General features: G+C 42.0%; 2 protein-coding genes across 8 annotated transcripts in view; one reads left to right on the top strand and one right to left on the bottom strand.

The window, feature by feature from the left end:
* The window catches only part of PPAT (phosphoribosyl pyrophosphate amidotransferase), a 71,431-nt gene extending 51,415 nt beyond the window's left edge, over positions 1-20,016 (bottom strand). Inside the window, exon 1 of one of the 2 annotated variants that reach the window (XM_048848204.2) lies at positions 19,711-20,016. In XM_048848204.2, the coding sequence (XP_048704161.1) occupies positions 19,711-19,838 (128 nt within the window). In that variant the 5' untranslated portion in view covers positions 19,839-20,016. Of the gene's footprint in view, positions 1-19,512; positions 19,538-19,710 lie in introns of those variants that run through there. The other variant, XM_075127892.1, reaches the window with a different exon arrangement.
* Positions 1-27,835, top strand: part of PAICS (phosphoribosylaminoimidazole carboxylase and phosphoribosylaminoimidazolesuccinocarboxamide synthase) — a 61,539-nt gene that overhangs the window by 23,918 nt on the left and 9,786 nt on the right. For 4 of the 6 annotated variants that reach the window (XM_048848200.2, XM_048848198.2, XM_048848199.2 and 1 more), the window contains 6 exons: positions 4,070-4,141; positions 5,864-6,265; positions 8,323-8,385; positions 10,670-10,860; positions 20,584-20,632; positions 22,048-22,245. In XM_048848200.2, coding sequence (XP_048704157.2) covers positions 4,070-4,141; positions 5,864-6,265; positions 8,323-8,385; positions 10,670-10,860; positions 20,584-20,632; positions 22,048-22,245 — 975 coding nt within the window. Of the gene's footprint in view, positions 1-4,069; positions 4,142-5,863; positions 6,266-8,322; positions 8,386-10,669; positions 10,861-20,167; positions 20,264-20,583; positions 20,633-22,047; positions 22,246-27,835 lie in introns of those variants that run through there. The other 2 variants (XM_048848201.2, XM_048848203.2) reach the window with 2 other exon arrangements.

The following is a 27,835-nucleotide window of genomic DNA, read 5'->3' as shown; positions in this document are numbered from 1 at the left end:
CAAACCATTTTATGCTAGTGCAGTTCTTTTAAGAAATGTATGTATGGATCACAATCCAATAATTGCAGTAGAGATGTTATGACTTATTTTATTAAGAAATTTAATTCAAATCACTAATTTATAAACGCGCATCTCATGTCAAGCATTTGAGAAAAAATGGCCTAATTAAAACAGTTGGTCATGAAAGTAGACGAGATATACTGATGTTTCAGAATCAATGAGCATAGAAGCCAGATAAGGACAAAACCAAGTCACATTTGGGATTAAAGGGTACAAGGCTGATCTGGAATCTACAGGTCTCCCACATGGCATCAAAATGCGCTAAAATACCACAGGTTTACGCCACAATGATTACAGGTCTAGAGAACATGACCTAGGAGGAAAGATTAAACAAACTTAATTGTTTCAGTCTGGAGAAGAGAAGACTGAGGGGGAAAACCTGATAGTCTTCAAGTACATAAAAGGTTGTTATAAAGAAGAGGGTAATAAATTGTTCTCCTTAACCATGGAGGACAGGACAAGTAGTAATGGGTTTAAATTGCAGCAAGGGAGATTCACGTGAGATACTAGGAAAAACTTACTAATTGTAAGCATAGTTAAGCACTAGAACAATTTACCTAGAGGTTGTAGAATCTCAGTCATTGGAGGCTTTTAAGAAAAGGTTACACAAACACCTGTCAGGGATAGTTCTGCCTCGGTGCAGGGGACTGGACTAGATGACCTAGCAAGGTCCCTCCCAGTCCTACATTTCTATGATTTCTACGACAACCACAACTACATCAAAGCAATTCTATGAAGGCGACATTGTATGAAGAGACAAAACTATATTGAGAACAGGGCAAAAAAACATCCATCTAGGTTCAGAGACACAGCCAAGTCACATGAATGCAGGAAGAACTTTTCATGTAGAATGATACTATGAATAATAAGATGTCATGTGAATATTTTCATTTGCGTACTATGCAAATCAATTGGTTTTCTGTTCCTGTCATGCAATATCCATTCCACAATATGAATCATTTAAAGACAGCAGTGCACAAATAGGTTAAAAACACAACATGGTTGAGAGGAATGAGCATGGGATTAGAATGCAGGAATTCCTATCACTGACTCACTGGGTTGCCTTGGTCAGGTCACTTAAAAGCATAAGAATCACCATACGAATCAGACCAAGTGGTCCTCTGATTCAGTACAACAGTAGCTAGTCCTACGTTTCAGAGGAAAGTGCAAAGATTCCCATAAAGGGCAATTATGGAATAATTTGCTAATTTTTTGTAATGAGACAATTAATGGTTGGTTTATGGCATGAAGTATAATTTCTGAATCAGTTTGCCTTTCTGTAAAATTTAGACTTAGGTGTATTTTTATGAAGATACAAATATTTGTAAAATCCTTTCAAAATATAATTAAAGGTATAAAGAGCTGCATAACTGCTAAGAACTAATTTACATGTAGAATATTAATCTCACTTATCCTGATTGCATCCAATAAAGTCATGCTTATTTACTAGTGATCTTATATGTTTACAAGAGTACACACAGCCCTGTCCTTTATTAAAAGCCCAAGTGGCCTAAGACATCCAAGTATCCAAAAACAAGGAAAGAGGAGAAAACTCAACCTTCCTCCAGATCCTGAAACCTCAGAAAGGGTGAAATCCTAGCCCTACTGAAGTCAGTGACAAAACTCACATTAGGCAGTAAAATTCTGGCCTTGAAGAAGTCAAAGTTTTTACATAAAAACCTGACTCAGGAACGAAGGGGGGGGGGGGTCTTGTGTCATGAGACTTGTGTTCTGATGAACATTGACGTTTTCAAGAATTCTAAAGATTCCTAATAAAGCTTAAAACCTTTAACTTTTTATTTTTATTACTATTTAATAGAGGTTTGTGTACTATACAGAATGCAAATCTGTATTAATGGAACAGTACGGGTAAGCTATCAATAAAGCCCTACATTAGAGTCTTTCCCTTCAACTGAAGCAGGCTGAACATGGCTCCCTCCAAAGGGGCACAAAAATCATTCCATCTGTTGATTTAACTCTACTATTTTCTATAATGAAGGCATCATTGGGATTCAGCACATGTGAAAACCCAAATGGCAATCCCTACTTGATAACCACATCAGCCCTTTAACTTAGATGGTTTAAACTCTTTTAAAGTCACATCTCTCAGTTAATTTTTAAAGACAATGCTAATATTTTTCAACTGTCCTTTGAACTTTCCTGTCAATATAGGGTAGACAGGATCTACACTTGTGTGGGGGGGGGGAAAAAAACAAAGCACTAAAAACAATGAAAAAAAACAAAAAAAGCACACACACCTTTGAAGAGAAGAAAAACAAAACAAGAAAGGTTTCAGAGTAACAGCTGTGTTAGTCTGTATTCGCAAAAAGAAAAGGAGTACTTGTGGCACCTTAGAGACTAACCAATTTATTTGAGCATAAGCTTTCGTGAGCTACAGCTCACTTCATCGGATGCATACCGTGGAAACTGCAGCAGACATTATATACACACAGATCATAAAACAATACCTCCTCCCACCCCACTGTCCCGCGGAGGCCTGGGGCCACAGGCTGCTCCACTCCCCTGGCTCCCAGGCTTGGGGGGAGAGGGGAACCGCCCCCCCCCCCCCCCCCCCCCAGCACTCGCCGGTGGCATGGCTGGGAGTCAGGGGAGCAAAACAGGCTGAGGCCGGGTCGTTCTACTTACTATGCCGCCGTGAGTGCAGGGTCGGGCTTGGCTGCAATCTTCAGGAGAGTGGGGCTGGGGCGGAAAGAGCCGGAGCAGCATGCAACTGCGCAGGGGACATCAAAATTTCCTGGTGCCCTAAGCAGCTGCGTGCTTTGTGTATGGGTAAAGGTGGCCCTGATTATGACTTTAGCAATTAACAGAGTTATCTTGAGTTAGCTATCTTTATGTGTAAAAACAAAAAAACACACCACACACACAACCACCACTTTTTTTTTTGGGCAGTGAAGATACCCTCTAAGGCAGTGGCTCTCAACCTTTCCAGACTATTGTACCCCTTTCAAGAGTCTCATTTGTCTTGTGTACCCACAAGTTTCACCTCACTTAAAAACTTACAAAATCAGATATAAAAATACAAAAGTGACAGAGCACATGATTACTGAAAAACTCTCATTTTTGCCATATAATTATAAAATAAGCAAAGTAAATCAATTGGAACATAAATATTGTATTTACATTTCAGTGTATAGTATACAGAGCAGTATAAACAAATCTATATATATGAAATTTTAGTTTGTACTGACTTCACTAGTGCTTTTTAATGTAGCCTGTTTTAAAACTATACAAATATCTAGATGAGTTGATGTACCCCCTTGAAGACCTCTGAGCCTAAGGTACTTATCTGGTCCCCATTACTGAGATATTAGAATGCCTCACAATGATTAACATTTATCCTTCCAACACCCCTCTGAGAAGTACAATTATTCCAATTTTATAGATAAGGTACTGAGGCACTGAGAGACTAAGTGACTTGTCCAAGGGCATATAGGAAGTGTGTGGTGGAGCAGGAAACAGAGGGATCTGGGTTTCCCATTACCAAGCTAGTGCCCTAATCACTGGACAATCTCTAGCTAATAATTAGAACTGTACAGGTTAAAATGTAAATGTCACAATCATGGGACAGCACTTCATCAAATCAGTGGCTCTGCCAGTTCTGTCCATTTTATAAACCAAACGACTTTAACAGAGTTCCTGTGCTAAGTAACTTGTAATGTGTATAATATATAGTTATTATACTAAATGCAAAGTGAGGCATAAAACAGCAACAGTACGGTCTATATTTACATCACATTTGTATTTGCTTGGCAATAATTTGAATTGCCAAGTACTGGGGAGATCCATCAGATAAGTTAAAAATGTCTTAGTTTAATTCTGATTTTTTTTCTAAAGGCAAGGCAAACTGGTTGAGACAGCTGTATCTAAGCATTAATGTTACTACAATCTTTTTAATTTAAGTTGTTATTATGGATCTGCAGAAGGTGGAGAGAATATACACAACTCACATATCTAAACAGATTTAACATAAAACTGCATTTTTTGATAGATGATGATTCTATAAGCACTACTTCAGAGGATATATCTGGCCCATCAGTAGTGAAACAGATAACCGGGACAGGTAAGTGTCCAGTTGTACACATCTCAGTTTAAAAAAAAAAAAAAAAGTGTAATTTCAATCACAATAGCCCAAGACAACCTGATCTCTACTGTGGATTCCAGCTGCCATTGTTTATCATCTACTTCAATTCAGCTGTGGATAAAACTGAATTGTCAGAGAGACACATAGTAAACGTTTAGCTACCAAAACACCTGTCTTAATTATACACAGAGGTAAAATGTGTACATTCATCTTGTAAACCATTGCTCCCATTTTAGGGTTTCAGTTAGATCAACTATTGTTCCATCAGTACTGTCTCAAGTTAACTGAAATCATCTAATCTACACTGGAGACAAAAATGTGTTTTTCACTCAAGTTTGGGTGCATCTATAATCATGGTAGGGATCACAATCCCTTCATATTCCCTAATATGTATGCTCCGAGCCTCCAGACTGGATCCTGGTAGCAGCTATCGGGTGTGAACCCGCTGAAACGGCCTCCAATACCTTGATTCACTGAGGAGCAGTCCCTATACCAGCTCTACTCAGTGGGGCAGGAGCACCGTCCACGCACTAGGCTCTGTTCTAGCAGCAAGAATTGCTAGAATGGAGCCATAGTGCATATAGGTATTTTCTGTACAAGCACCAGAGAGCTGCTACCACACAATCACTATGAACAGAGGTTACATTCCAACAAATTACATAAGCACGTACTTAACTACAGGCATGGGTATAGTCCCATTGAAGCTGAAAGTTCATGTCTGTAGTTAAGCTTCTGCTTATGTAATTTGCTGGACTGTCCCATTGTTTGTTTTCTTTAAATATATTTCTCACTCATATTGAAGTATTAGTAAAATTCTGTCACCCTTAATTATTTAATCTTAAATTACATATTCAACTGAGCCAGCTCCAAAAATACAGCTTTGTGTTTTAGCCAATTCCAGACAATCATTTTTAAAAAGTCTCTTTCTAGCTTTCATCACCAGTCTCATTCTGCAGTATATCCAAAACTCTACAGTTCATTAGATACAGTACTTTTTAACCTTGTATTATGTTACACTTCGATTTGGACGGTTACATTGACTTCCCGAATACCTAAGAATTAGGTTCAAAATCTTAAACACTAACCTTTAAATTTATTTCATACAGTACTTGTTCCCATACAGTAGCAAAATGTACTTGCTCTTGGTGTTCGAACTCTCACTTTGCGCTATACCCAATTTATGACTGATGTCACCACCTGGACACTAGGAAACTTCCAGATACTGGGCTTGTGCTCATCTAGTCTACCTGCTACAATTTTCACCTTCATGATGCATTTGTACTAGTACATCCCTTTCTACTTTTAAAGTTAATATGAAAATATTTTCCTCTTATTACTGATACAAAAGTTGCTGTTTATGCTTGAAATCTAATTGCTACTCTCTGTACAGCTTGGATACAAATGTTTTAAAGTTAATAATACATTGCAACAATAAAAACACACGGACAAAAATCTGTTACCATCTGAAGGCACTGATAACTTAAGTTTCATAAGCAGAAAAATATTTTTGCATGCATGACTGAATTGTTCCCATATATTATTGCAACATATACACCTTTAAAGTCCTGAGAAAATATTCAGAAATCCTAGTTCAAATGTTAATTCACTCCACACTCCATTACTGAATAAAATTTAACTATAGATATACTTTTATTTTTGTGTATTCTGCAATCCCGTTATTTGTTTCATTCATATTTTCAGACAATTTAATTCCTCTGGATGAAGCACAGAATCACTTTAGGGTTATTACAGTTCATGATACAGGAGCAGGAAAACACTGGAGTGATAATGAAGTCAGAGCTCTGATAAATATATGGTCAGATGAGAAGATACAACAAATGCTTGAAGGTGCAACAAGAAATAAAGAAATCTTTGAGGAGATTGCCAGAAGGTTAATGAAAATTGGCATAGACAGAGACTGGAAGCAATGTCGCACAAAGTACAAGAACTTAAAATATGAATACCGCGCACTGCAAAAAGAAAATGATCATCTTGGCAATCCCAGACGAAAGATGAGGTTTTACGATGAAGTTGACTGCATCTTCAGAAGACAACCTCTAGTTGCATCTAGCTGGGGATGTGAAAGTTCTAACCTCATATCAGGTATTAGAACAGTAGTGAAAATACCACTCTCTTAATTCTAAACTTATAAACATGACAATTTTCCGCTCTCTTCGACATTCAGCATTGGAGTTAGTTGAAGTGACAGGTTGTAGAGGTGGTCAGACAGGTTTCGTAAAATAATATGCACGGTGAATTCTGAGAGCAGTAGCAAATAAGAGCATAGGCTTTATTGTATCCAAGCAAAATGAAAGGATAAAGGACAGGGAGCCCATCTCTCTATAATAAAAGTGTTCCCCGTTAATTTGATAACAGCTGTGTCCTGGGCTGATAAACATTGCTGCCTAGGATTATATTTTAGCCCAGATGTAATTATTACCTACCTCATAAACAGAATCAACCTCAAGTTACTCTGAAACCTTAATAAGGAATGTAACAGCCGTGTTAGTCTGTATTCGCAAAAAGAAAAGGAGTACTTGTGGCACCTTAGAGACTAACCAATTTATTTGAGCATAAGCTTTCGTGAGCTACAGCTCACTTCATCGGATGCATACTGTGGAAACTACAGAAGACATTATATGCACAGAGACCATGAAACAATACCTCCTCCCACCCCACTCTCCTGCTGGTAATAGCTTATCCAAACTGACCACTCTCCTTACAATGTGTAAATCAAGGTGGGCCATTTCCAGCATAAATCCAAGTTTAATCAGAACGTCGGGGGGGGGGGGGGGGGTTAGGAAAAAACAAGGGGAAATAGGCTACCTTGCATAATGACTTATGTTGCCGCGCTGCCCAAGTCATTATGCAAGGTAGCCTATTTCCCCTTGTTTTTTCCTACCCCCCCCCCCCCCCCCCGACGTTCTGATTAAACTTGGATTTATGCTGGAAATGGCCCACCTTGATTATCATACACATTGTAAGGAGAGTGGTCACTTTGGATGGGCTATTACCAGCAGGAGAGTGAGTTGGGGGGGGGCGGTGAGAAGACCTGGATTTGTGCTGGAAATGGCCCACCTTGATTATTGTGCACATTGTGGGGAGAGTGGTCGCTTTGGATGGGCTGTTACGAGCAGGAGAGTGAGTTTGGGGGGGGGGGGGGCAGAGGGTGAGAAAACCTGGATTTGTGCTGGAAATGGCCCACCTTGATTATCATACACATTGTAAGGAGAGTGGTCAGTTTGGATGAGCTATTACTAGCAGGAGAGTGAGTTTGTGTGTGTGGTTTTTGGAAAAGGGGGGGGGGGGGGGGGAGTGAGAGAACCTGGATTTGTGCTGGAAATGGCCCACCTTGATTATCATACACATTGTAAAGAGAGTGGTCACTTTGGATAAGCTATTACCAGCAGGAGAGTGGGGTGGGAGGAGGTATTGTTTCATGGTCTCTGTGTATATAATGTCTTCTGCAGTTTCCACAGTATGCATCCGATGAAGTGAGCTGTAGCTCACGAAAGCTTATGCTCAAATAAATTGGTTAGTCTCTAAGGTGCCACAAGTACTCCCATTCTTTATTTAAAAAGATTTAGAGATATTGCTTTCATTTTGGTATCCTAATGCGGTCTTCACAAACTTGCACTGAAGAAAAAAAGGTAATGCTATAGTTTGACAATGAATCATTTGAGAATTTAATGAACTCTTACACCAGTGTCAGCTCATGGCTGTCTCATAGACTCAGACTATCAGAGTTGGAAGGGACCTCAGGAGATCATCTAGTCAAACCCCCTGCTCAAAGCAGGGCCAATCCCCAATTTTTTTTGCCCCAGATCCCTAAATGGCCCCCTCAAGGACTGAGCTCACAACCCTGGGTTTAGCAGGCCAATGCTCAAAACCACTGAGCTATCTCTCAGGTCAGCACCAGAAAGGAGTACTGACATGTGATAACTTCGTAGCAAAGCTCATCTGATTTTGAGCATCAAATTTGTGAATGCAAACATACTTTCTAGTGGCACCTAACCTGTCCAGGACATTCCTATTCCTGCTCTGAGTCACCTTCTCTAAACATTACTTACGTATCATAAAGACTTTTTTTGGTTTGTCTGTTTTTAGAACACCTCTAAAAGTATATTCGTTCACAGAATACTTTGTTTTTCTTTTATAAGAATCAGTGGGAGACATTATCACAAACACAGGACCTTGGGGTATCAAGAGAAAAGCATCTGATGGTAAGAGTTTTTTGCCTTTTTGAGGATATGCAAATAATGTTGAATGCGAGGTGCAAGTTTCATCAAATATTCAAGCTGTAAAACAATCAATCACTTATTAGTAAGGCTGCTAGTTTGTCAAGGAAGTCACGGATTCCGTGACCTCTGCAGCAGCTAGTGCGGCTGGCCTGGAGGCCACCTGAGCAGCTCGGGCAGCCCCAGGGCCAGCTGCACAGGCTGCTGTTGTGGCAGTCTCAGGCCACCGTGCTCCCCTCCTCCAGCAGCAGGAGTGGGGGGGCGGATCAGATGTGGGAAGGGGTGAGGGCTTTGGGCGGCGCGGCAACATCCCTCAGCTCCTGGGGAGGTGCAGCCAGAGGGCTCTGCACACTGCCTCTGCCTGCCAGCACTGCCCCCCGCAGCTCCAATTAGCCACAGTTCCCAGCCAATGGGAGCTGCAGAGCTGGTATTCAGGACGGAGGTAGTGCGCAGAGGCGCCTCCGCCTAGGAGCTGAGAGAGCGATGTCGATGCTTCCAGGGAAGCACAGAGCCAGGCCGCACACCACTGCCCCCCCCACCCCGAGATTTAGTCACGGGTATATAGTACAAGTCATGGACGGGCATGTGCCGTGAATTTTTGTTTACGGCTTGTGATCTGTCCATGACTTTTACTAAAAATACCCATGACTAAAACATAGCCTTACTTATTAGGCTAATCAAGATTTTGTGGGGAAATTGTGTGATTTCTTTGTCCCAGTGCTTACTAAGAGGGAGAGAAATATGCCAGCAACAGAAATTTCTCAGTCCTTGAAGACTAAGACCTCAGAAAAGGTAAAGACACTGTTCTGGATGGATGGCATCTGAGCCATCTGAAAGAAGGCCAAATAAAAACTACTCAAGACTGGAGGTGTTTGGTGCCCACTGCACACTGGTGAGATGCTAACAAGACACCAGAGAAAGCACCAGAAGCCTATAAACCTGTGAGCCTAACTTCCATATTGAGAAGATTCTAGAATCACTATCATGAACAAAAGGAAACACGATAAGGGGAGAAGACTGGCCTGTTAGTGTCAGCATAAACTCAAAAAAGAGGTACCATGCTTTCCTTAGTAAGTAAATAATGGAAATACAGATTAAACAAGAGACTGTCAGCACAGTACTCACTAGGCTAATGTAAATGGTTAGCTAGAAGATCACTTATAGTGATGTTCTATTTGCTGAACAAGTGGCTTTGTTAAGGGTGGACTAATTTAAATCAGAGCTATTTAAATAACCAAATTTTAATCATGATTTCCATTTGTACCTTTTAGTCATTTTCCTAAAGATAAACTATATAGGATGGATCAGCCTAACATAGCAAAGGTGTCAACTAACAGGAAAAGGGTTTTCCTTGTTCGTGACCATATGAGTTATATCTTAAGTGGTTACAAGATTCAACACACTGACCAGAGACAGGATCGGAATGTAAGGAGTACTGACCCGTAGTGTAGAGGACAGTAGTGTGGAGAAAAATGAAGCACTATCAGCTTGATATCAGGCAGCTGTTAGAATACAATAAACAAGCACTGGGATACAGAGAAAGGAATAGAGCACAAATCAGAAAAAAGAGTATGGTATTACACAGAAATTTAGCAAGATCATATCTGAAGCAATACAAGTCTACATATTACAGCAAAGCTATCCAAGTGCTGGGGAGGGGAGAGGATGACTACAGTTTCCAGGATTAAAACCAGGGGATGCACAAAAGTTAAAAAAAAAAAACCACACCAAATACACAGGTTTCCAGTCACAAAAAAGACTTCAGATCTATATACAGAGCAGCTAAATGTCACAACATTTCTGAGATTACCCTGCTCAGAAAAGAGGTATAAACTGAAGCTAAGAAAGAACTATGGCTGGGCAATTAAATATTTTCATTTATTATCAGCTTATAAACAGTCTGAAGAGAGCACTTGTGAGTGGCAAGTAGAAAAGTTTGAATACCTGAGGTTTAACAGTGATTTTACAAGAAACTGGTCAGATTCACTCCCTGTTGGACATGGTATTAAAGTTTCGATTTGACAAATCAGCTTTTTTCAACAGAAAAATGTTAATCACAGAATTTCTGACCAGCTCTATGACCCAGATACATCAGGCAATTCTTCTCCCCACCAGCAAGATGTGGTTGGTGAATAATAGCTTTAGAAAACAAGTGTATGCCAGTCTGTAGACTTATACAGTGTAGACTCATCACTTTGTTTGTCTTCTCTTTACATTGCTATGCCTCTCTCTCCCCCTCTCCAATAACGTACGGTGCTTTCTTCTACAGAATCATCACCTGGTCCGCTTAAGAAGAGTGCTTCTGAGAAAGCTGTAGTACTGTTTCAAAGAAGTTTAACGGACAGAATGCATACAGTAACAGAAGGCAAAAAAGCACTTTTAGAAAGGCTTTGTAAACAGGAGGAAACACAAGACATCAGCAGAACACAGCTGCATGGTGATCCTCCAGCTATAAAACAGGTTGGTTTAATGAACTTTCTACCAAACTAGCATGCAAAAAGAAAATACACACAATCCACAGATTACAGAGATGGAAGAGATCTATTTGGTTATCTAGGGCAGGGATCGGCAACCTTTGGCACGCGGCCCGCCAGGGTAAGACCCCTGGTGGGCCAGGCCAGTTTGTTTACCTGCCGCATCCACAGGTTCGGCCGCCAATGTGGGCTGCGGGAAGTGACGCAGGCTGAGGGATGTGATGGCCGCCCCTTCCCACCGCCTCCATTGGCCTGGAGTGGCAAACCGCAGCCAGTGGGAGCCGCGATCGGCCAAACCTGCGGAAGCGGAAGGTAAACAAACAGGCCCGGCCCACCAGGGGGTTTACCCTGGCCGGCCACAGGTTGCCGATCCCTGATCCAGTCCATCCATACTAGTACAGGATTGCTTCTCTACAGTAAATTTGTGCTTGAGCTATTAACAACTAAACAGGAATGGCTTTCCCATCTCTGCTCTTGAGAGATTATGCCACAGATTAACAGACTTAATGGAAAGGAAATTTTACCTTGTTTTAAGCCTATATTTTCCTTTGCTTTAAATTTCACCCCATCCCATGCAGTTACACCCTTATTGACCATCATAGCAGTTACGCCTCCTTCTCTGCATTCATAACCTTCAAATACTTGAAAGTTTTATCACAGCTTCCTTTAGCAAAGTGAGTGGGAAGTGAAAAATACAAGCTTCCTCTGAACAAAACAAAAATCTCACCAAATTATTGTGTTGATGATGTTGATTTCCTAAATCTGCAGACAGAAAATTCTAGTGCCAGGGCTTCTGCTCAAGCAGCGGCATAAAATTAACAAGACTGGTCAGTTTCGCTACAAATAATGCATCAGTCACACTTCTGCTGCCTTGCACTAGACATTTTCATAAAGTTGTTCAGGAAAGCTATCTTTTTCCTGTAAATTTACAGCAAATAAGTAAATGAAACATTGACAGTCGACCTGATACATTACCTTTAATTTGCTCAAGTTAAAATTACGTACTACAGTGAGAAATATTGGAGAATGGTCATTCCATTCCACCCCTTAATGTGTCTAAATCTTTCTGGTGTTTCTCATAGCCCACTATGATTTCAATAATTGAAACAACTCTGTGTCAACAGCGAACCAATTCGCTGTCTACTACTGCCTATTGATATGTATAAGGAATACAGAAATCCCCCTATTATCCACTCTCCACTTTAAGAGGCAACCATTGCCTAGGACTGCTATTACTTAGCCACTTTTTAGTTCTCAACAAGACTGTCTCTTACCCCATAATTATTTATTTTCCTTGTTAATCTTATGACGGGCCTTATACAAAGCTTTCTGAAAATCCAAGTTAAGTTATTTTCACTGGGTTGACTTTATCTACTATTTTATTAACTTTTTCAAACAATTCTAAGAAACCAGGCAAACATGGTTTTCCCTTGCAGAAACTGTTTGACCCTATTAATATGTACAGCAGCACATTAGAAAAAAATCCCAACTACATATATGTAATGATGGCTTCTAAATTAGCTGTTATCACTCAAAAAGTTGATTTTGGAATCACCAGGGATAGTTCTCTGAAAAATTCAGCTTGTGCACAGCAGCAGTCAAAAAGTCTAACAGAATGTGAGGAACTACTAGGAAAGGAGTTAAAAAAAAATAATAAGACAAATTATTATAATACCATTATATAAATCCATGCACCCACACTTTGAATACTGTGCCCAGTTCTGATTGCCCCCTCTCAAAAACAATATAGTGGAACTGGAAAAAAGTTCTGAGAAAGGCAACGAAGATGATCAAGGGTATGGAATGGCTTCCATATGAGGAGAAAAAAAATATTAGAAGGGGCTGTTCATCTTAGAAAAGAGATCACTAAAAAAGGATATGATAGGTCTATAAAATAATGAATGATGTGAATAGAGTGAGTATTATTTACTTTTTCCCCACAATAAAAAAATCAGGGATCACTCAATGAAATAATAGATAGCAGATTTAATAGAAACAAGAGGAAGTATTTACAGTGAGTTTAAAGCACTGCGTAACTGGAGTTAGTTGGCCCATGGGAAGAGGGCTTAGAAGTTTTAGAGGTATTAACGCTGGAGCTAGTAATGCAGTGGGAACTCAGCTACTCCATGCTGCTAGTACAAACCGTGGGTTTAGGTCCATTGCAGTCTGACAGCTCTCATTCAAGCTAGGATACAGTTCATTAGAACTCAAGTTATCTACGCCTGGGTTAACACTGCAGTAAAGACAATTCTCTCAATGAGGCACAAGCCAGAACAGAATCCCAGTCTCCCCCACAACATTGTTCTGAAGGAAAAAACAAAATACCAAACACAAACCTCCCTCCTCCCTACACCAAACAAAAATGAATCTTAGTTTAGTCACTAAAGTAGACTGATCTTTCCAGTAAGAAAAATTACTATTTTAACAGATCTTTCAGAGAAGAACATTTTAGTCAAAGTACTGTCTAGTAGAGACTATGGTAGAGCAGTCCTGCAATCTGCTTGGTATACATTGGCTTGAAAACTGGCAGTTGTCATTTTAAAGACAACAAGAAAAGGAGTACTTGTGGCACCTCAGAGACTAACAAATTTATCTGAGCATAAGCTTTCATGAGCTACAGCTCACTTCATTGGATGCATTCAGCGTGAAGTGAGCTATAGCTCACAAAAGCTTCTGCTCAAATAAATTGGTTAGTCTCTAAGGTGCCACAAGTACTCCTTTTCTTTTTGCGGATACAGCCTAACATGGCTGCTACTCTGAAACCATTTTAAAGACAGTAATGCAGTGTAATGAGAAGAGGGTAGACCATGAAGCACAGAAAGAAAAAAAATTCATTTTCAGTATACTATAACTTTTTAAAGAGTGACTTTCGAAGTAATTACTTTTCCTTAGGAAGCACACCCTCACTCTTCAGAATTTCACTGTCCGCCAACTTTCAGAACAGGTGCACATGCATGCTGTCTATGCGCCATTTTCATTCCACTTTGTTCCTGGGAAATGTATCATGTTCTCAGAAACTTCCTTCCTCCACTGTTCATATTCCTTTGGCTCAGAAACGGTAACATATGTCCACCATAATGAGGCACTTGGCGCTAACATATGCTCCTGCACTGTCCCACTGAAATGGCTCTACAAATAACACTTCATTTGCTTGAACAGTTAGAATTCTCATACAAAACATTTTTGCTTAACGAGTCAAATTGACTACCTTGATTGCTGTGCTACTGTTAGGGTTAAGTGTCCTTTTCTGTTTAAAGAGGAACTGTTCTAAATATTCTAAAATCCACAGGCTCACTCACATGGTCTTGAAATTTACTGGGGGTGCTAGATAGCATTAAGATCCAAAATTGGGGTCATTTGAGCAAGTAGTTACCAAGATAAGAGTTCCCCCCAGAAAACCCCAGCATTTTACAAAGCAATTCATTCTTCTGGGGTTTTTTCTGCCCACATATGTGGGTCTCAGACTGTGGCTTTAATTGTTCCTCATCTGATCTCAATTACTTGGCATTTATCTCAATTAGTGCATGGCACCCACTGCTCCTTTGGGGAAGCAGTACTGAAGTTTTTAACCTTGGAGTTTGGAACTCTAGGTCAGTGCAAGCTATACTGTAGTGCATAGACCTACGGATGGGTGGCAGAGAGGGGGTGAAGTTGATGGGGTGGGAGAGCTTACAGTCGTAGGGGGATATTTGTGTGGGGCTCAGAAAAGCAGGGATACGCAGGTGGTCAGAGCAATGGGTGTGATGGACAGACTGTTAGAATAACTGGAGCAGTATGGGGGGGGGGGTGTCTCTGAGCAGTTAGAGAAAATGGGAGATCAAAAAAGTGAGAGAGAACATGAGGGAGGGTGTTGGAACAGTGCATCGAAGAGGAGGTGGAAAGGTGGGGGCCAAGCTGGACAGTGAGGGATATTGGGGGCTTTATCTGTCCCCCCCCAAAACCTCCACATCCATGTCTACGTGCGTCCCCACTAAAAAAAATTTCTCACTGACTCCATGCTAGTCCCTGCACGGTTTCTGCACCCTCTACCCAGTTTCTAAACCGGCAAGTTTGATGGTGACACCTGCCTCTTGTGGGGAGGAGAGAGAACCAAGCTGTGTTGGACAGACAAAGAGACATAAGACGATGCAGAGGCAGTGAAGGAATTAACATGCACCCAGTGTATTCAGTGACAGAGTAATCATTGCCAAGCAAAGCAACCAGAAGCAGTGAAGGGTGAGAGCTGGGCAGTGTGGTACATTAGGTTACTGAGAATTTTCTTTTTTTTTTTTTAAACCAAGAAAATTAAATTCCCCAAAACTTTACACATAATTAAGGATGCCCAGTGGTACCCTGTGCCCTTCCAGAATGTGTAGCGTGGCTAAACTGAAACCTCTGAAAACCAAGAAATAAAGTTAAGGTACACAACACACCCACAATCTTATCTAATTTAAACGGCATGGGGAATTTATGTAGACAGAATACAATTAATTACTGAACATAGTCAGGATAAGAGGATAAATACCACTACTCTTTGAAAAGGTGCTTTCGAATCTTTTAATCTGAACTATAGTGTAAATCTCACTAGGTATGGCTTTAAGAGGGGAAATAGCCACATACTGAATGATTAACACCAGTTCTTGTAGGATCTACACAACCCTTGAAGGCCGCCAATCCAAGTGTTTAACTGGCTTGCTCTTGCTTCTACTGCAAAATCTGACAGGATCATAATACAAAGTGGTCTGGCTACTAGAGGCTAAAACTCTCTCTCTCAAAAACAAAAAACAGGGTCTGTGTGTGAAGACTACAGGCAATGTATCAAGTTTATCTACTGAGAGCAGAAATACAAGCCAACAATATTCTGTTCATTGCCTATGATGTTCTGTTCATTCCCTCTCTAGAGCACCTGGCATTGTCAGAAGACAGATACTGGGCTAGATGGACCATAGGTCTGACCCGGTATGGCCGTTCTTATGCTCTTATGAGCTCCAACCTGCAATATCGAATTAGGTATATGGAGATCTGTGGCTAAGAGGGAAGATACTGTTAAACTTATTAGTTAGTAAAATAGATTACAACTTCTTCACCCCAAACTGGTAACATTGTGAAAGTTGAATAAAAATAGGTTTTAGAGTAGCAGCCATGTTGGTGAAGAAAAGCATACCAATGAAGTCTGAGGCCTAATCAACACCTAATCAACCTAGATACACTGGCTTGGGGGGGGAGGGTGTGAAAAATCCACCCCTCAGATATGTAGTTCAGCTGACTTACACCCCAGTATAGACACCACTAAGTCAATCAAAGAATTTTTCCATCAATTTTGCTACCGCCTCTTGAGAGGGGTGGATTATCTACAGCAATGGAAAAACCTCTTCTGCCATTGTAGCAAGTGTTTACACTATAGCACTACAGCAGCAGTGCCATAGCTATAGTGTCTGTAGCATAGACAAGCCCTCAGTCTCTACTGCTTTTGGACTCTCATAACAAATACCACACAGAGCCTGATTTACCAGCAATCCCATATGCTGAACACCCACTAATTTCAATGGGAATTCTGCATACAGAGTGGGGCTACATTTCTCCTTTTTGGTCAGAAGCAAGCAAAATGGGTTCAGATGTTTTGTACATAGCAGTGACACATTTTACTGTCAAAAATACCCACCAGAATAGTTTCTTTGGGAAAAATTAACAGGCCTCACAATTGTTCCAAGACTGACTTTTTTCAAATTTGCCCTTGTCAAGGACACAAATGACGTTTTAACTTAATTTGTAGCTCAAAGTACTCCATATATCTCTCCTCCACCCCAAAAAACTACTTTTGTTTTTTTAAAGGCATCCTGTCAAAATACTAGTTTTATAATGACCTTTTTCCTTGGCTCTCAAATAATCAAGCTAAATCAACAGACTCATCCTTAAGACCTCTGCACATTAAAGTTTGCGTAGCAAGTGCTTGAAAGTTTCAAACAGTCTACATCAGGGGTTCACAAACTGGGGATCACAAGATTATTACATGGTGGGGGTCACGAGCGGTCAGCCTCGACCCCAAACCCTGCTTTGCCTCCAGCATTTATAATGGTGTTAAATATATTAAAAAGTGTTTTTTTAATTGGGGGGGGGGGCTTGTTATGTGAAGGGGTCACCAGTACAAAAGTTTGAGAACCACTGGTCTACATGGCTATAAAATGTGTTACAGTCATGCTGAGAATCACTGCTTTAGACAGGCATTTCTACAGTACTCACCACAACATTGGTGTTTATAATGTCACAAAACAAATTCTGGGATCTCTTTAGTTCATGAGGATGCATAAGAGGTTTAAAAATAGGCTTTTTTTTTTTTTTTTTAAGAAAAGGTTAGTTAAAATATGCTAAATGCCCTCCACAGCCCAGTTAGTGCACATGTGAGACGGCTGGGAGTCAGGGACTATAGGTATGTCTCACAGGGCCCACTTGAATTCCTATTGACTACAGTGGAAGTTTGATTAGGCTTTAGGACTTGTCTTCAGGAGAGTTTTACCAATCTTAAGTGAATGTGTTATTTTTTAACTTAAGCTGGTGTAACAGCATCAAGCACCCAGTGAAATAAAACTCCTAGTTGAGTGACCTAAACTTTTTAGCCAAGAATTATGAAAATTATGCATCTACTGATTCATTTTAAGTGGTGGGATCACAGATGCCAAAAAGTTTTAATTGCTGGGTACCACTGTATCAGAAGAAGGGACATAAAAATATGTTATTTGTGTTTGTTGCACATTAAAAAGTGCAGTGTTTGTGTACTGAAGCATATGATGTGATGCCTAATAACCCTTGGCTAGTTGAACTCCGGTCTGTTTTAACACGTTCCCTATAGCTGCTTTCTCCTTGTTGATCAATTATCTCAAAGATTCAGTCAGGTACACTGCTAGCTTTGTCATTTCTACCTTTTAAAATTGGAGATAAATGTTGCTAAATATCAAGGGCCAAATTCTTCCCTCTGATGTACTGCATAGGGTTCCCTTTAAAGTCAATTATCAGAAGGGTAGCCATGTTAGTCTGTATCCAGAGAAACAACAAGGAGTCCAGTGGCACCTTAAAGTCTAACGGATTTATTTGAGCATAAGCTTTCGTGGGTTAAACAAAAAACACCACTTCTACCAGTGCATGGAGTGAAAATTACAGATACAAGCATAAATATACTAGCACATAAAGAGAAGAGAGTTTTGTAAGGTAACTCCCTTCTTTTCATGTACTAGTATATTTATGTTTGTATCTGTAATTTTCACTCCATGTATCTGTAGAAGTGTTTTTTTATCCACAGAAGCTTATGCCCAAATAAATCCATTAGTCTTTAAGGTGCCATCAGCAGGGGGGAGAGGAGAGTGTGTGTGTGTGTGTGTGTGTGTTTTAAAGTCTGTGCCAATTCAAGGGCCTCAGTGGTTTACTAAATGTCCTTGTTAATTTCAGTATACAGCCTAAAGAACTTATTTTAGCACTGACACAACTTTCATTAAACTCAACTAAAGGGCTCCCCCATACACTTGAATGGGACTTGGATTGGGCCTTAATTGGTTGGCCCCTCAACCGTTTTTATTCCCCCCATTGCAGATTTTGCTTTTATATATTTATTTTGTTAATCTTTTATAGAGAACATGGCTTTAATACACACTTTTAAGTTAAAAGAAAAGGAGTACTTGTGGCACCTTACAGACAAACCAATTTATTAGTCTCTAAGGTGCCACAAGTACTCCTTTTCTTTTTGCGAATACAGACTAACACGGCTGCTACTCTGAAACTTTTAAGTTAGAAGAAAATGAGTTTCATAAAGCACATTTGATTCAATTCAATTAATGCCGAATTTTAATTTTGGTTTGCAAGTTACCTTCCATTTGGAGAAAATAGAGATAAATCACATGACCTATTGATGACATACAAATGGTTTTAATCTGTGGCACATTTACTTATTGGTTGCATCCGATGAAGTGAGCTGTAGCTCACAAAAGCTTCTGCTCAAAAAAATTGGTTAGTCTCTAAGGTGCCACAAGTACTCCTTTTCTTTTTGCGGATATAGACTAACATGGCTGCTACTCTGAAACCTGTTATTATTATCTGTATATAGTCCTAGTTCCACATACCCTGAAGAGAACTCTTTTAGTAGGTTTCAGTTAAATAACCAAAATGTATCTAGATGTTGTACACTGCATTTATTGCATGGCTGTAGCACAAATATGCAACAGGTACGGATGGATTAAGAGAGATCTAAATTATACAAAACCCATCTTGATCAAGCAGCACAGCCTCAATTTAAAATAAGCAATAGTTTACTCTGTGCTTCATGTCTTCATTGAAGTTGATTGAGAAATAGGGACTTGAGGTGAAACCCATCTCTGCCCTGGAGTGCGTGTGCTAACTCATCAAGGAGCACGAAATGCTCCAAACCCCAGGCTTCCGAGCTGGCGTTAGAACAGGCCAAGGTCAGTCGTAGGTTGGAACATCTATGCAAACAGTGTAAAGCAATCACAAAACGGAAGCTCTGAGGAGCCCTGGTTCTATGGTGGGTTAGAGAGAGTGCAACTCGCGGGGCGAGGGGGAAATATGTCGATTTTGGCTATTGCCGCTAGAAAAGCTGAGGAACCGCTGGATAAATTGCAGCTTTTGCGTTAGGATGGATGCCCCCTGAACCTACCTCTCCTTTACCAGGGAGCGCAGTCAGCGAGTACACAAATAATCGCAGATGCTGTGTCGCCCTTTCCTTACTTGTGGTGCTGGTCCTGTGCCCCCGACCTGCGCAGGCCCTCACCTGCCACACCTCCCCACGTGCACCCCTCCCTTTACGCCGCGCCGCAGGCGGCCCCCCCCGGCATGCCGCAGGTCCCCCCCTTACCTGTGTTGCAGCCCCACCAGCCCTAAAGTGATCACATGGGGCACATCGAGCTCCGCGGGCCACGAGCCGGAGGCGATGCAGCCGAACACGCCGCACTCCTCCCGGATCCCCAGCTCCTCAAACTCCATAGCGCCCGGCCACCCCGCACAAACACGTGCTGCCGTCGGCCCTGGAGCGCGGGTCTGGGCGGCCGCCGGCTACCTCCCGGGCGAGGCCAACTCCTGCTGCGCCGGCGCCGCGGCAGCCAAGGCCAGGCCAGCGTCGTCCCGCCCGGGACCCCGCCACAGCCCCCGCCCCCTTATTTACATACGGGGGTGGGGACTGTAACGACCCCCCCGGCCGCGCTCGGGCCCCCCCCGCGGCGGGGTAGGAGGTGCCGCTGGGTCTGTTCTTGGAAACATACAGTTCATCAGCGCGCGCACCTCCCCCTCCTCCGTTTGGTACGTTCCGCTCTCCGCCCTCCCACGTGCTGCTTCCCCAGACTCCCCGCTGCGTTCACAGCCGGCCGGCCCGCCGCAGCTCGTGAGTGACAGCGGGGAAGGAGCGGGTCCAGGTGCCCAGAGACCGGCGGAGGGGGGCAGTTGCACTGGCGCGAAGGAGAGCAGGGGGAGGGCGGGGATGTTGGCGCGCGCAGTGAGGGGGGCAGGCGCGCGGGAGGTCTCTTAGGGAGGGGCCACGGGGGGCAGCGGTTGGTGGGTTTGCCAGTGCGGGGGGCGGGTTCCTTGCGGCTATTGGGCTGGGCAGTCACGCCCCGCCCTTTACGCTGCCCGCCTTTGCCCCTCGCGCGCGCTGCGTCATCGGGTGTGCGCGTGACCGCGGGTGCGGAGCCGCCACCAGCCCCACGTGCTAATCGGGCCTCTCTGTGTCTCGTAGGTGCCTGCTCTCCTGGCCGCCGCCGGCGCGATGGCTCCCGTAGCAACAGGTAACGTTCCGCACCCTCACCCTCCGCCCCGCCCCGGCCCGGCCCGGCGCGGCGCGAGGCCTCGGGCGACCTTGGGGCTGAGTTCGGCATCAGCCTCCCCCGAAGCTGGCGGGGCTCGGAGCAGAGCCCGCTTCCCCTCTCGGCCTTCCCCAGGGCGGGAGGCGGCTGGCGCTGCTGGGCCCCCGGGGCTGAGCCGGAGAGGCGCCTTCCCCCGCCGGCAGAGAGGAGCAGCGGGCTGCGCGAGTGGCGGGGGCCGTGGGGGGAAATGCTCGGGCTCCCGCCGCCGCACCGCGTGGGCTGGTGGGTAATAAGGCGCGCATGCAGCCTAGGCCCCCAGTGCAGACTCCGTGCGGGGGGAAGGGTGGTTTGTTGTTTAAACCCAAACTGGGGAACAGGTTAAATGAAACCTGAAGGACAAGACCCGCCATGGCAAGTGGCTGGCTCCAAAGTTCATGGGGGTTGAAACAAAACTTTAATGGAGCTGTTTTCGTGTTCTCCTTCGCTGTAAATGGGGCCTTTAGGCTTCTGGCTGCCCTGCCTTAGGTTTGGAAAGGACCTACCTTCAGAGCTGTACCACGTGAAGCTGGCTATAATCCAGATAAGTCCAGTTTCGCTCTAGGATGAGTGAAAAGCAAACATAGCATGAACATAATGGCCTACCACTTGAAACTTTTTAGTTTGAACAGTTCAGGTGCTGATAACCCCCAATAACCTTCAAATGGCACTTGCTTAAAATCACTCCTTTGAGCTAGGGGTGTGATTTCCCTGCTTGTGTGCGCATACTTGCCCGCTGGCTAGCTCTCATTGAGCTGGCACAAGTATAAATAACAGTGTAGCACAGGTAGCAGCAGCAAGAGGCATTGCTGAGCCCTTGCAAGTACAAATCTGCCTGATGCCCGGCAGGTATGCTTTTCTTCCCATTTCCCAAAGATGAATTGATCAGCCATACCCATCTGTTGTCACACTATGTCTTGAATAGAACTTCTCAATTTTCACCTGTACATTTGCTTGTTTAAACGTCTCTTACTGTTAGAATAGACATAAAGAATAAAAGGATACGTACAAAGAAATGTATCCAACATGTAAAGTCCTTACCATAGTTTAAGGAAACAAATCCTGATTGTTTTGCATCAGTGGAACCATTTGGCCAGTAGTCATGAGACTTTACAGACTTTTGTCTGTGCTGTTGGAACTAAAGTTTTCCTTTTCTACCGGTTTTCTAGATGGGCTTTAAATGTTCATTTATACTCATTGAAGAAAACTTGAATGTTGGGGCATTGTCAGTTAGTTAGTTAGTTTAAAGACCAGAAGCAGTATGCTATCTCTGTTTCCCAAAATGTACTTGTATGTATGATTTGCCAAAAATAATAATTTGTCCAAAAATTTAATTTTAGAAATTAACTTTTTTTCTCTAGAACTGAAACTTGGTAAAAAAATTAATGAAGGTAAAACAAAAGAAGTCTATGAGTTGCCAGATCTGGCAGGATGTGTGATGATGCAATCAAAAGACCAAATAACAGCAGGAAATGCAGCTAGGAAGGATCACATGGAAGGAAAGGCAGCAATTTCCAATGCAACAACTAGCTGTGTGTTTCAGCTGCTACATGAATCTGGTAAGTATTTGAAAGGTAAAATAGATGCATTTGTGTTCTGTTATATATATGGTGAGTCTTATGGAGTGATATGACTGTCTGAGAAGGTGTAAATGTTAATGTTGATTCACCCTAGGTTTTGTAACTGACTGACTTCAGTAAATGTCCTTATATCAGTGTCCCAGAGAATAATCTAAGATTATTGATTTTGGTTACTAAATTAAAATTTAATTTATCATATTTGAAGTCCTCCCCCAGCCCCAAAAAGCTTCCATATGCATTATTGCTGTCTTCCTGGACACCATTCTCTTCCCTCCTCACCAACCACCTCATGCTCCTTTTCAACTCCCAGGTTAGAAGCAGATAGTGAGAGTTTGGCATCAAGCTCTTTTTCCACACATTTGTCTGGAAATTACTACTGCTGGTCAGTGACCGTACCAAAGACTGCATTTAAAAGCAAAACTTTACCTAGCTTTACTAGAGTTAAACCATAATAAAAATGAAGATGGATAAACTTCATTAAATGTGCTTGTTTTCTCAGTGTCTGCCATATCACTTTCAAAGACTGTTTGTTTGTGGCATAAAAAGTGTGCCAAATACTTTACAGGTAGCTGTGAAGAAGCTATTTTATTTTGCAGAGTTTATGATGTAGCACATGGTGGATACTGAGATCAATTGAAAATCTTAAGATTATTTTTGAGGCTTCAAAAATGGCTTACCTTTTCATGCTGTAGAAGACTATTGATGAGATCCTCGCCCCTTCAAAATCAACAGCAGAACTTCCATGAACTTGAGTAGGGCCAGAACTTCATCCTGTACAATTTAGGTCACTTAACGAGTTGGTACCTAATCTGTAAAAATGGTATTAAGCCTTGCTTGTTTTACAGAAGGTAAATGATTTGAATGCTCTGCCTTTCCTTGAAATAATTACTGTCAAGTAAATCTTTTTGAGAAAGTTCTTCAAATTTACTTTGAAGTGTATTAGACTTACACTAATAAGTCTAATTATTTTTTATATTAGACTTATAAAAATAATTCATAATTTCCTTCATAGGGCTTAGGTGCACTTTTCTCAAATGTCTTTCTGACAAGCATATACCATACATTAAAAATAAACCCATGCTTTCTTGATTAGGGCTCTGAAGCACTACTGTAACACAAATAACTTGATTTTAGTTGCTCAGCACTTAACAAGGTACTGATTATGCAGTTTTAACTCAAGTTTGAATATTATAAGATCTTTCATAATTGTGTTTGCAGATTTTTAAAAAGAAAACTAAATATCGATCCTCATTAATCTCTCTCATGTGGAAATACTTTGGGTGAGAGCATAGCTCTTTATTCTGTTTTAACTGTTAATGAAAGTGTAAAGGTTCTGGGATTTCTCTTTCAGATTTTTAGTTTAAAAAAAAAGTCTTGTCTTGCAGTTGCAACACTGAGTAATCCTGTTGAATAAAAATAGAGGGTAATGTTTTCAAAAGGGCTAGGATTGTTGATTAATCGCAGTTAACTCACACAATTAACTCAAAAAAATTACTCTGCGTTTTAATCACAGTGTTAAACAATTGAATATCAAGTGAAATTTATTAAATATTTGTAGATGTTTTCTACATTTTCAAATATTGATTTCAATTGTAACACAGAATACAAAATGTACAGTGCTCACTTTGTATTTTTGTTATAAATATTTGCACTGTAAAAATGATAAAAGAAATAGTATTTTTCAATTCTCCTCATACACGTACTGTAGTGCAGTCTCTTTATCATGAAAGTGCAACTTACAAATGTAGATTTTTGTTGTTGTTAGATAACTACACTCAAACAAAACAATGTAAAACTTTAGAGCCTACAAGTCCACTCAGTCCTACTTCTTGTTCAGCCAATCACTAAGAAAAACAAGTTTGTTTACATTTGCAGGAGATAATACTGGCCGCTTCTTGTTTACAATGTCACCTGGGACTTTTGTGGCTAGCAGTGCAAGGTATTTACATGCTAGATAGGCTAAATATTGATATGCCCCTTCATGCTTTGGCCACCATTCCAGAGGACATGCTTCCATAGTGATGACCCTTGCTAAAAACGATAATGTATTAAATAATTTGTGACTGAACTCTGGGAAAAATAGTATGTCTGCTTCTCTATTTTACCCGCAGCCTGTTATATATTTCATGTTATAGCAGTCTTGGATGATGACCCAGCACATGTTGTTCGTTTTTAAGAACACTTTCACTGCAGATTTGACAAAATGCAAAGAAGGTACCAATGTGAGATTTCTAAAGATAGCTACAGTACTCAACCCAAGGTTTAAGAATCTGAAGTGCCTTCCAAAATCTGAGAGGGACGACATGTGGAGCATGTTTTCAGAAGTCTTAAAAGAGCAACACTCCAATATAGAAACTACAGGACCTGAACCACCACCAAAATAAAAAAAAAAATCAACCTTCTGTTGGTGGCATCTGACTCAGATGATTAAAAATGAACATGTGCCCGGTCGCTCTGTTTTGGATGGTTATCGAGCAGAACCCATCATAAGCATGGATGCAAGTCCTTTGGAATAGTGGTTGAAGAATGAAGGGACATGTGAATCTTTAGCGCATCTGGCACGTAAATATCTTGCAACGCCTGCTACAACAGTGCCATGTGAACCTCTGTTGTCACTTTCAGGTGACATTGTAAACAAGAAGCTGGCAGCATTATCTCCTGCAAATGTAAACAAACTTGTTTAAGCGATTGGCTGAACAAGAAGTAGGACTGAATGAACTTGTAGGTGCTAAAGATTTACGTTGTTTTTTGAATGCAGTCATTGTACATAATTTTACATTTGTAAGTTCAACTTTCATGATAGAGATTGCACTATAGTACTTGTATTAGGTGAATTGAAAAATACTGTTTTGTTTCTTACAGTGTAAATATTTGTAATCAAAAATATAAAGTGAAAACTGTACTCTTTGTATTCCGTGTTGTAATTGAAATCAATATATTTGAAAATGTAGAAAACATCCAAAATTAAATAAATGGTATTCTGTTATTTAACAGCACAGTTAATTGTATGCTCCATTTTTTTTTAATCACGTAATCTGGTTTTTTAAATAGCTTGACAGCCCTAAGTGACTTAGGGTCATAGGTCACTTACATGTTTCAGATGCTTTTACCTAAAGTAAACTGGGCTATAAAGGGTACACAACGCTATGTCTGGTAGTGTTTGCAAGATCACTACTTTAATCATTACCAAAAAAAAAAAACCCAGTGACTGCTTCGTTCATTAGGAATTAGAAAACATCCCCTTACTAAACTGACCTGGATATGCACTAGAAGTCTAAGCAAAAGTATCCTTGGTTTCTCGGTCACCAGTTGATCAATCTAACTACCACAATTGACAGGTCATGTTAATGCTTTGGGGGGGAAGGGGGGGCACATAATTTATTTACTTCACATAACTCTTCTGAACTAGAGTTTCTTTCAAAGTCCACAGGTGATACAAAAGCTATGTGTATAAGAGGAGACATCTGTTAATTTCTTCCACTCTTCTGATAGAAACAAAATTTGACTTGCAGTTCTTGTGAGCTAAGAATAGCAGCTCTAAAATACACATTCAGGAAAAAGAGAAGGGCAACAGAAGCAGCCGAGATGGACATTGTGGTTATTCTGCCCATCAAGTCCCTTTTAATTTCAATTTACAGTTTGATTGCACTGCATCAGATGATGCGTTTAAACCAAAATGGACACCAGTGTAGACACTGAATCTTAAACATCTTGTTTGACCACAAAGGAGAGCATCCTCTTTTGGCCCTACGTGTTATCTCCTGACTTAAAATCAATTAACACAGCTACACTTGATTCGTTACCTATTAACTGTCTTCAAACTCTTTATTGAATGTTTTTTAATTCGTTGTCAGCAGAGGCAGTCAATCTGTAATCCTGAAAATATTAAACAACACACCCACCTTTAAGTGCAAGAAAGATTGACAAGGTTACATTAATCTAGTTATTCTAGAAATCAGTCCTGTAGTCCTAAAATTGCTTCATTTAAAGTATTGTGAAGTACAATAACACCGTAAAAGATTGTTGACTGGACTTTAACTTTGCTTTGTGAGTGAAGGCTTACTCTCAAATAGGACCAAAAATCACCACATACAGCACAGTTCAGAGCAACAAAAAAGTTTGAAATTGTTCAGAATTGGAATGGAACATATCCACTCTGGATTTACCAGATACTGGCTACTTTGCCTTTGGCAGATCCTAAATCAGGGACCTTACAGTTGGCTTGGCATAGCTAAAGCGGGTGGAGGTTTTGGAACTGGAGTAGGAGAGGAGGGCCACATCATAATCAAAATTGCCCCAAATTTCATGGCGCCCTAGTCATCTGCGTGCTGCATACGCGGCAGCACCAGCAGCCAGCCCTATCACCCGGCTGCCGCTGCACCCACTACAAGGGGCAGGGCCATCCCTAAGGGGGCGTGGGGCCCAGAACAGCTCCCTCTGCTCTGCCTCTTAGTCTCCACCCCTGGCCCACCCCCATTCCATCTCTTCCCCCAGCGATAGACGCAGCCCGGAGGATTAGCAGGGGGCCTGCACCAGCGTCAGGCCTGACCCCACGCTCATCGGCAGCAGCAGGAAGCGGAGCAATCCAGCCCCAGCCCGCTCCACTCTGCCAGCTCCCAGTCATTTCGCTCTGCTTCCCGTTGCCGGTGAGTGTGGGGGGCGGTCCTTCCCCCTCCCAAGCGACATGGCTGGGGCCAGGTCGCTCCACTTCCTGCTACCGGTCAGTATCATAGAATATCAGGGTTGGAAGGGACCTCAGGAGGTCATCTAGTCCAACCCCCTGCTCAAAGCAGGACCAATCCCCAATTAAATCATCCCAGCCAGGGCTTTGTCAAGCCTGACCTTAAAAACTTCTAAGGAAGGAGATTCTACCACCTCCCTAGGTAATGCATTGCAGTGTTTCACCACCCTCCTAGTGAAAACGTTTTTCCTAATATCCAACCTAAACCTCCCCCACTGCAACTTGAGACCATTACTCCTTGTCCTGTCCTCTTCTACCACTGAGAATAATCTAGAACCATCCTCTCTGGAACCACCTCTCAGGTAGTTGAAAGCAGCTATCAAATCCCCCCTCATTCTTCTCTTCTGCAGACTAAACAATCCCAGTTCCCTCAGCCTCTCCTCATAAGTCATGTGTTCCAGACCCCTAATCATTTTTGTTGCCCTTCGCTGGACTCTCTCCAATTTATCCACATCCTTCTTGTAGTGTGGGGCCCAAAACTGGAGTATGGGGGGCGGTCCCTTCCCCCACCCCACCCAAGCAACTCAGCTGGGCAGGAGGAGCGGACTGGGTCATTCCACTTCCGGCTGCTGGAACCAGGCCCCCTGCTAATCCCCCGGGCTGCTGTGGGGCCCCCCACAGCTTCTGCCTCCCCGGCCCTGCAGGCCTTGAGCGCAGCCCAGACCCTCCGTTGGGGGGAGCAGGTGCTCAGGCTGTGTAGGGCACCATAATTGGTAGGGACAGCCCTGCCCTTCATGACATCTGCCCACTGTGACTCGAACATAAGGACATAAACTAGCAGAAAGATGAAAATGGGAAGGCATCCATTAGGAGCATTGACTTAGGTTA

Source organism: Caretta caretta, chromosome 4, assembly GCF_965140235.1.
Source record: "Caretta caretta isolate rCarCar2 chromosome 4, rCarCar1.hap1, whole genome shotgun sequence".
NCBI classification, from domain to species: Eukaryota; Metazoa; Chordata; order Testudines; family Cheloniidae; genus Caretta; species Caretta caretta.
This window is presented reverse-complemented; position numbering and strand designations above follow the sequence as displayed.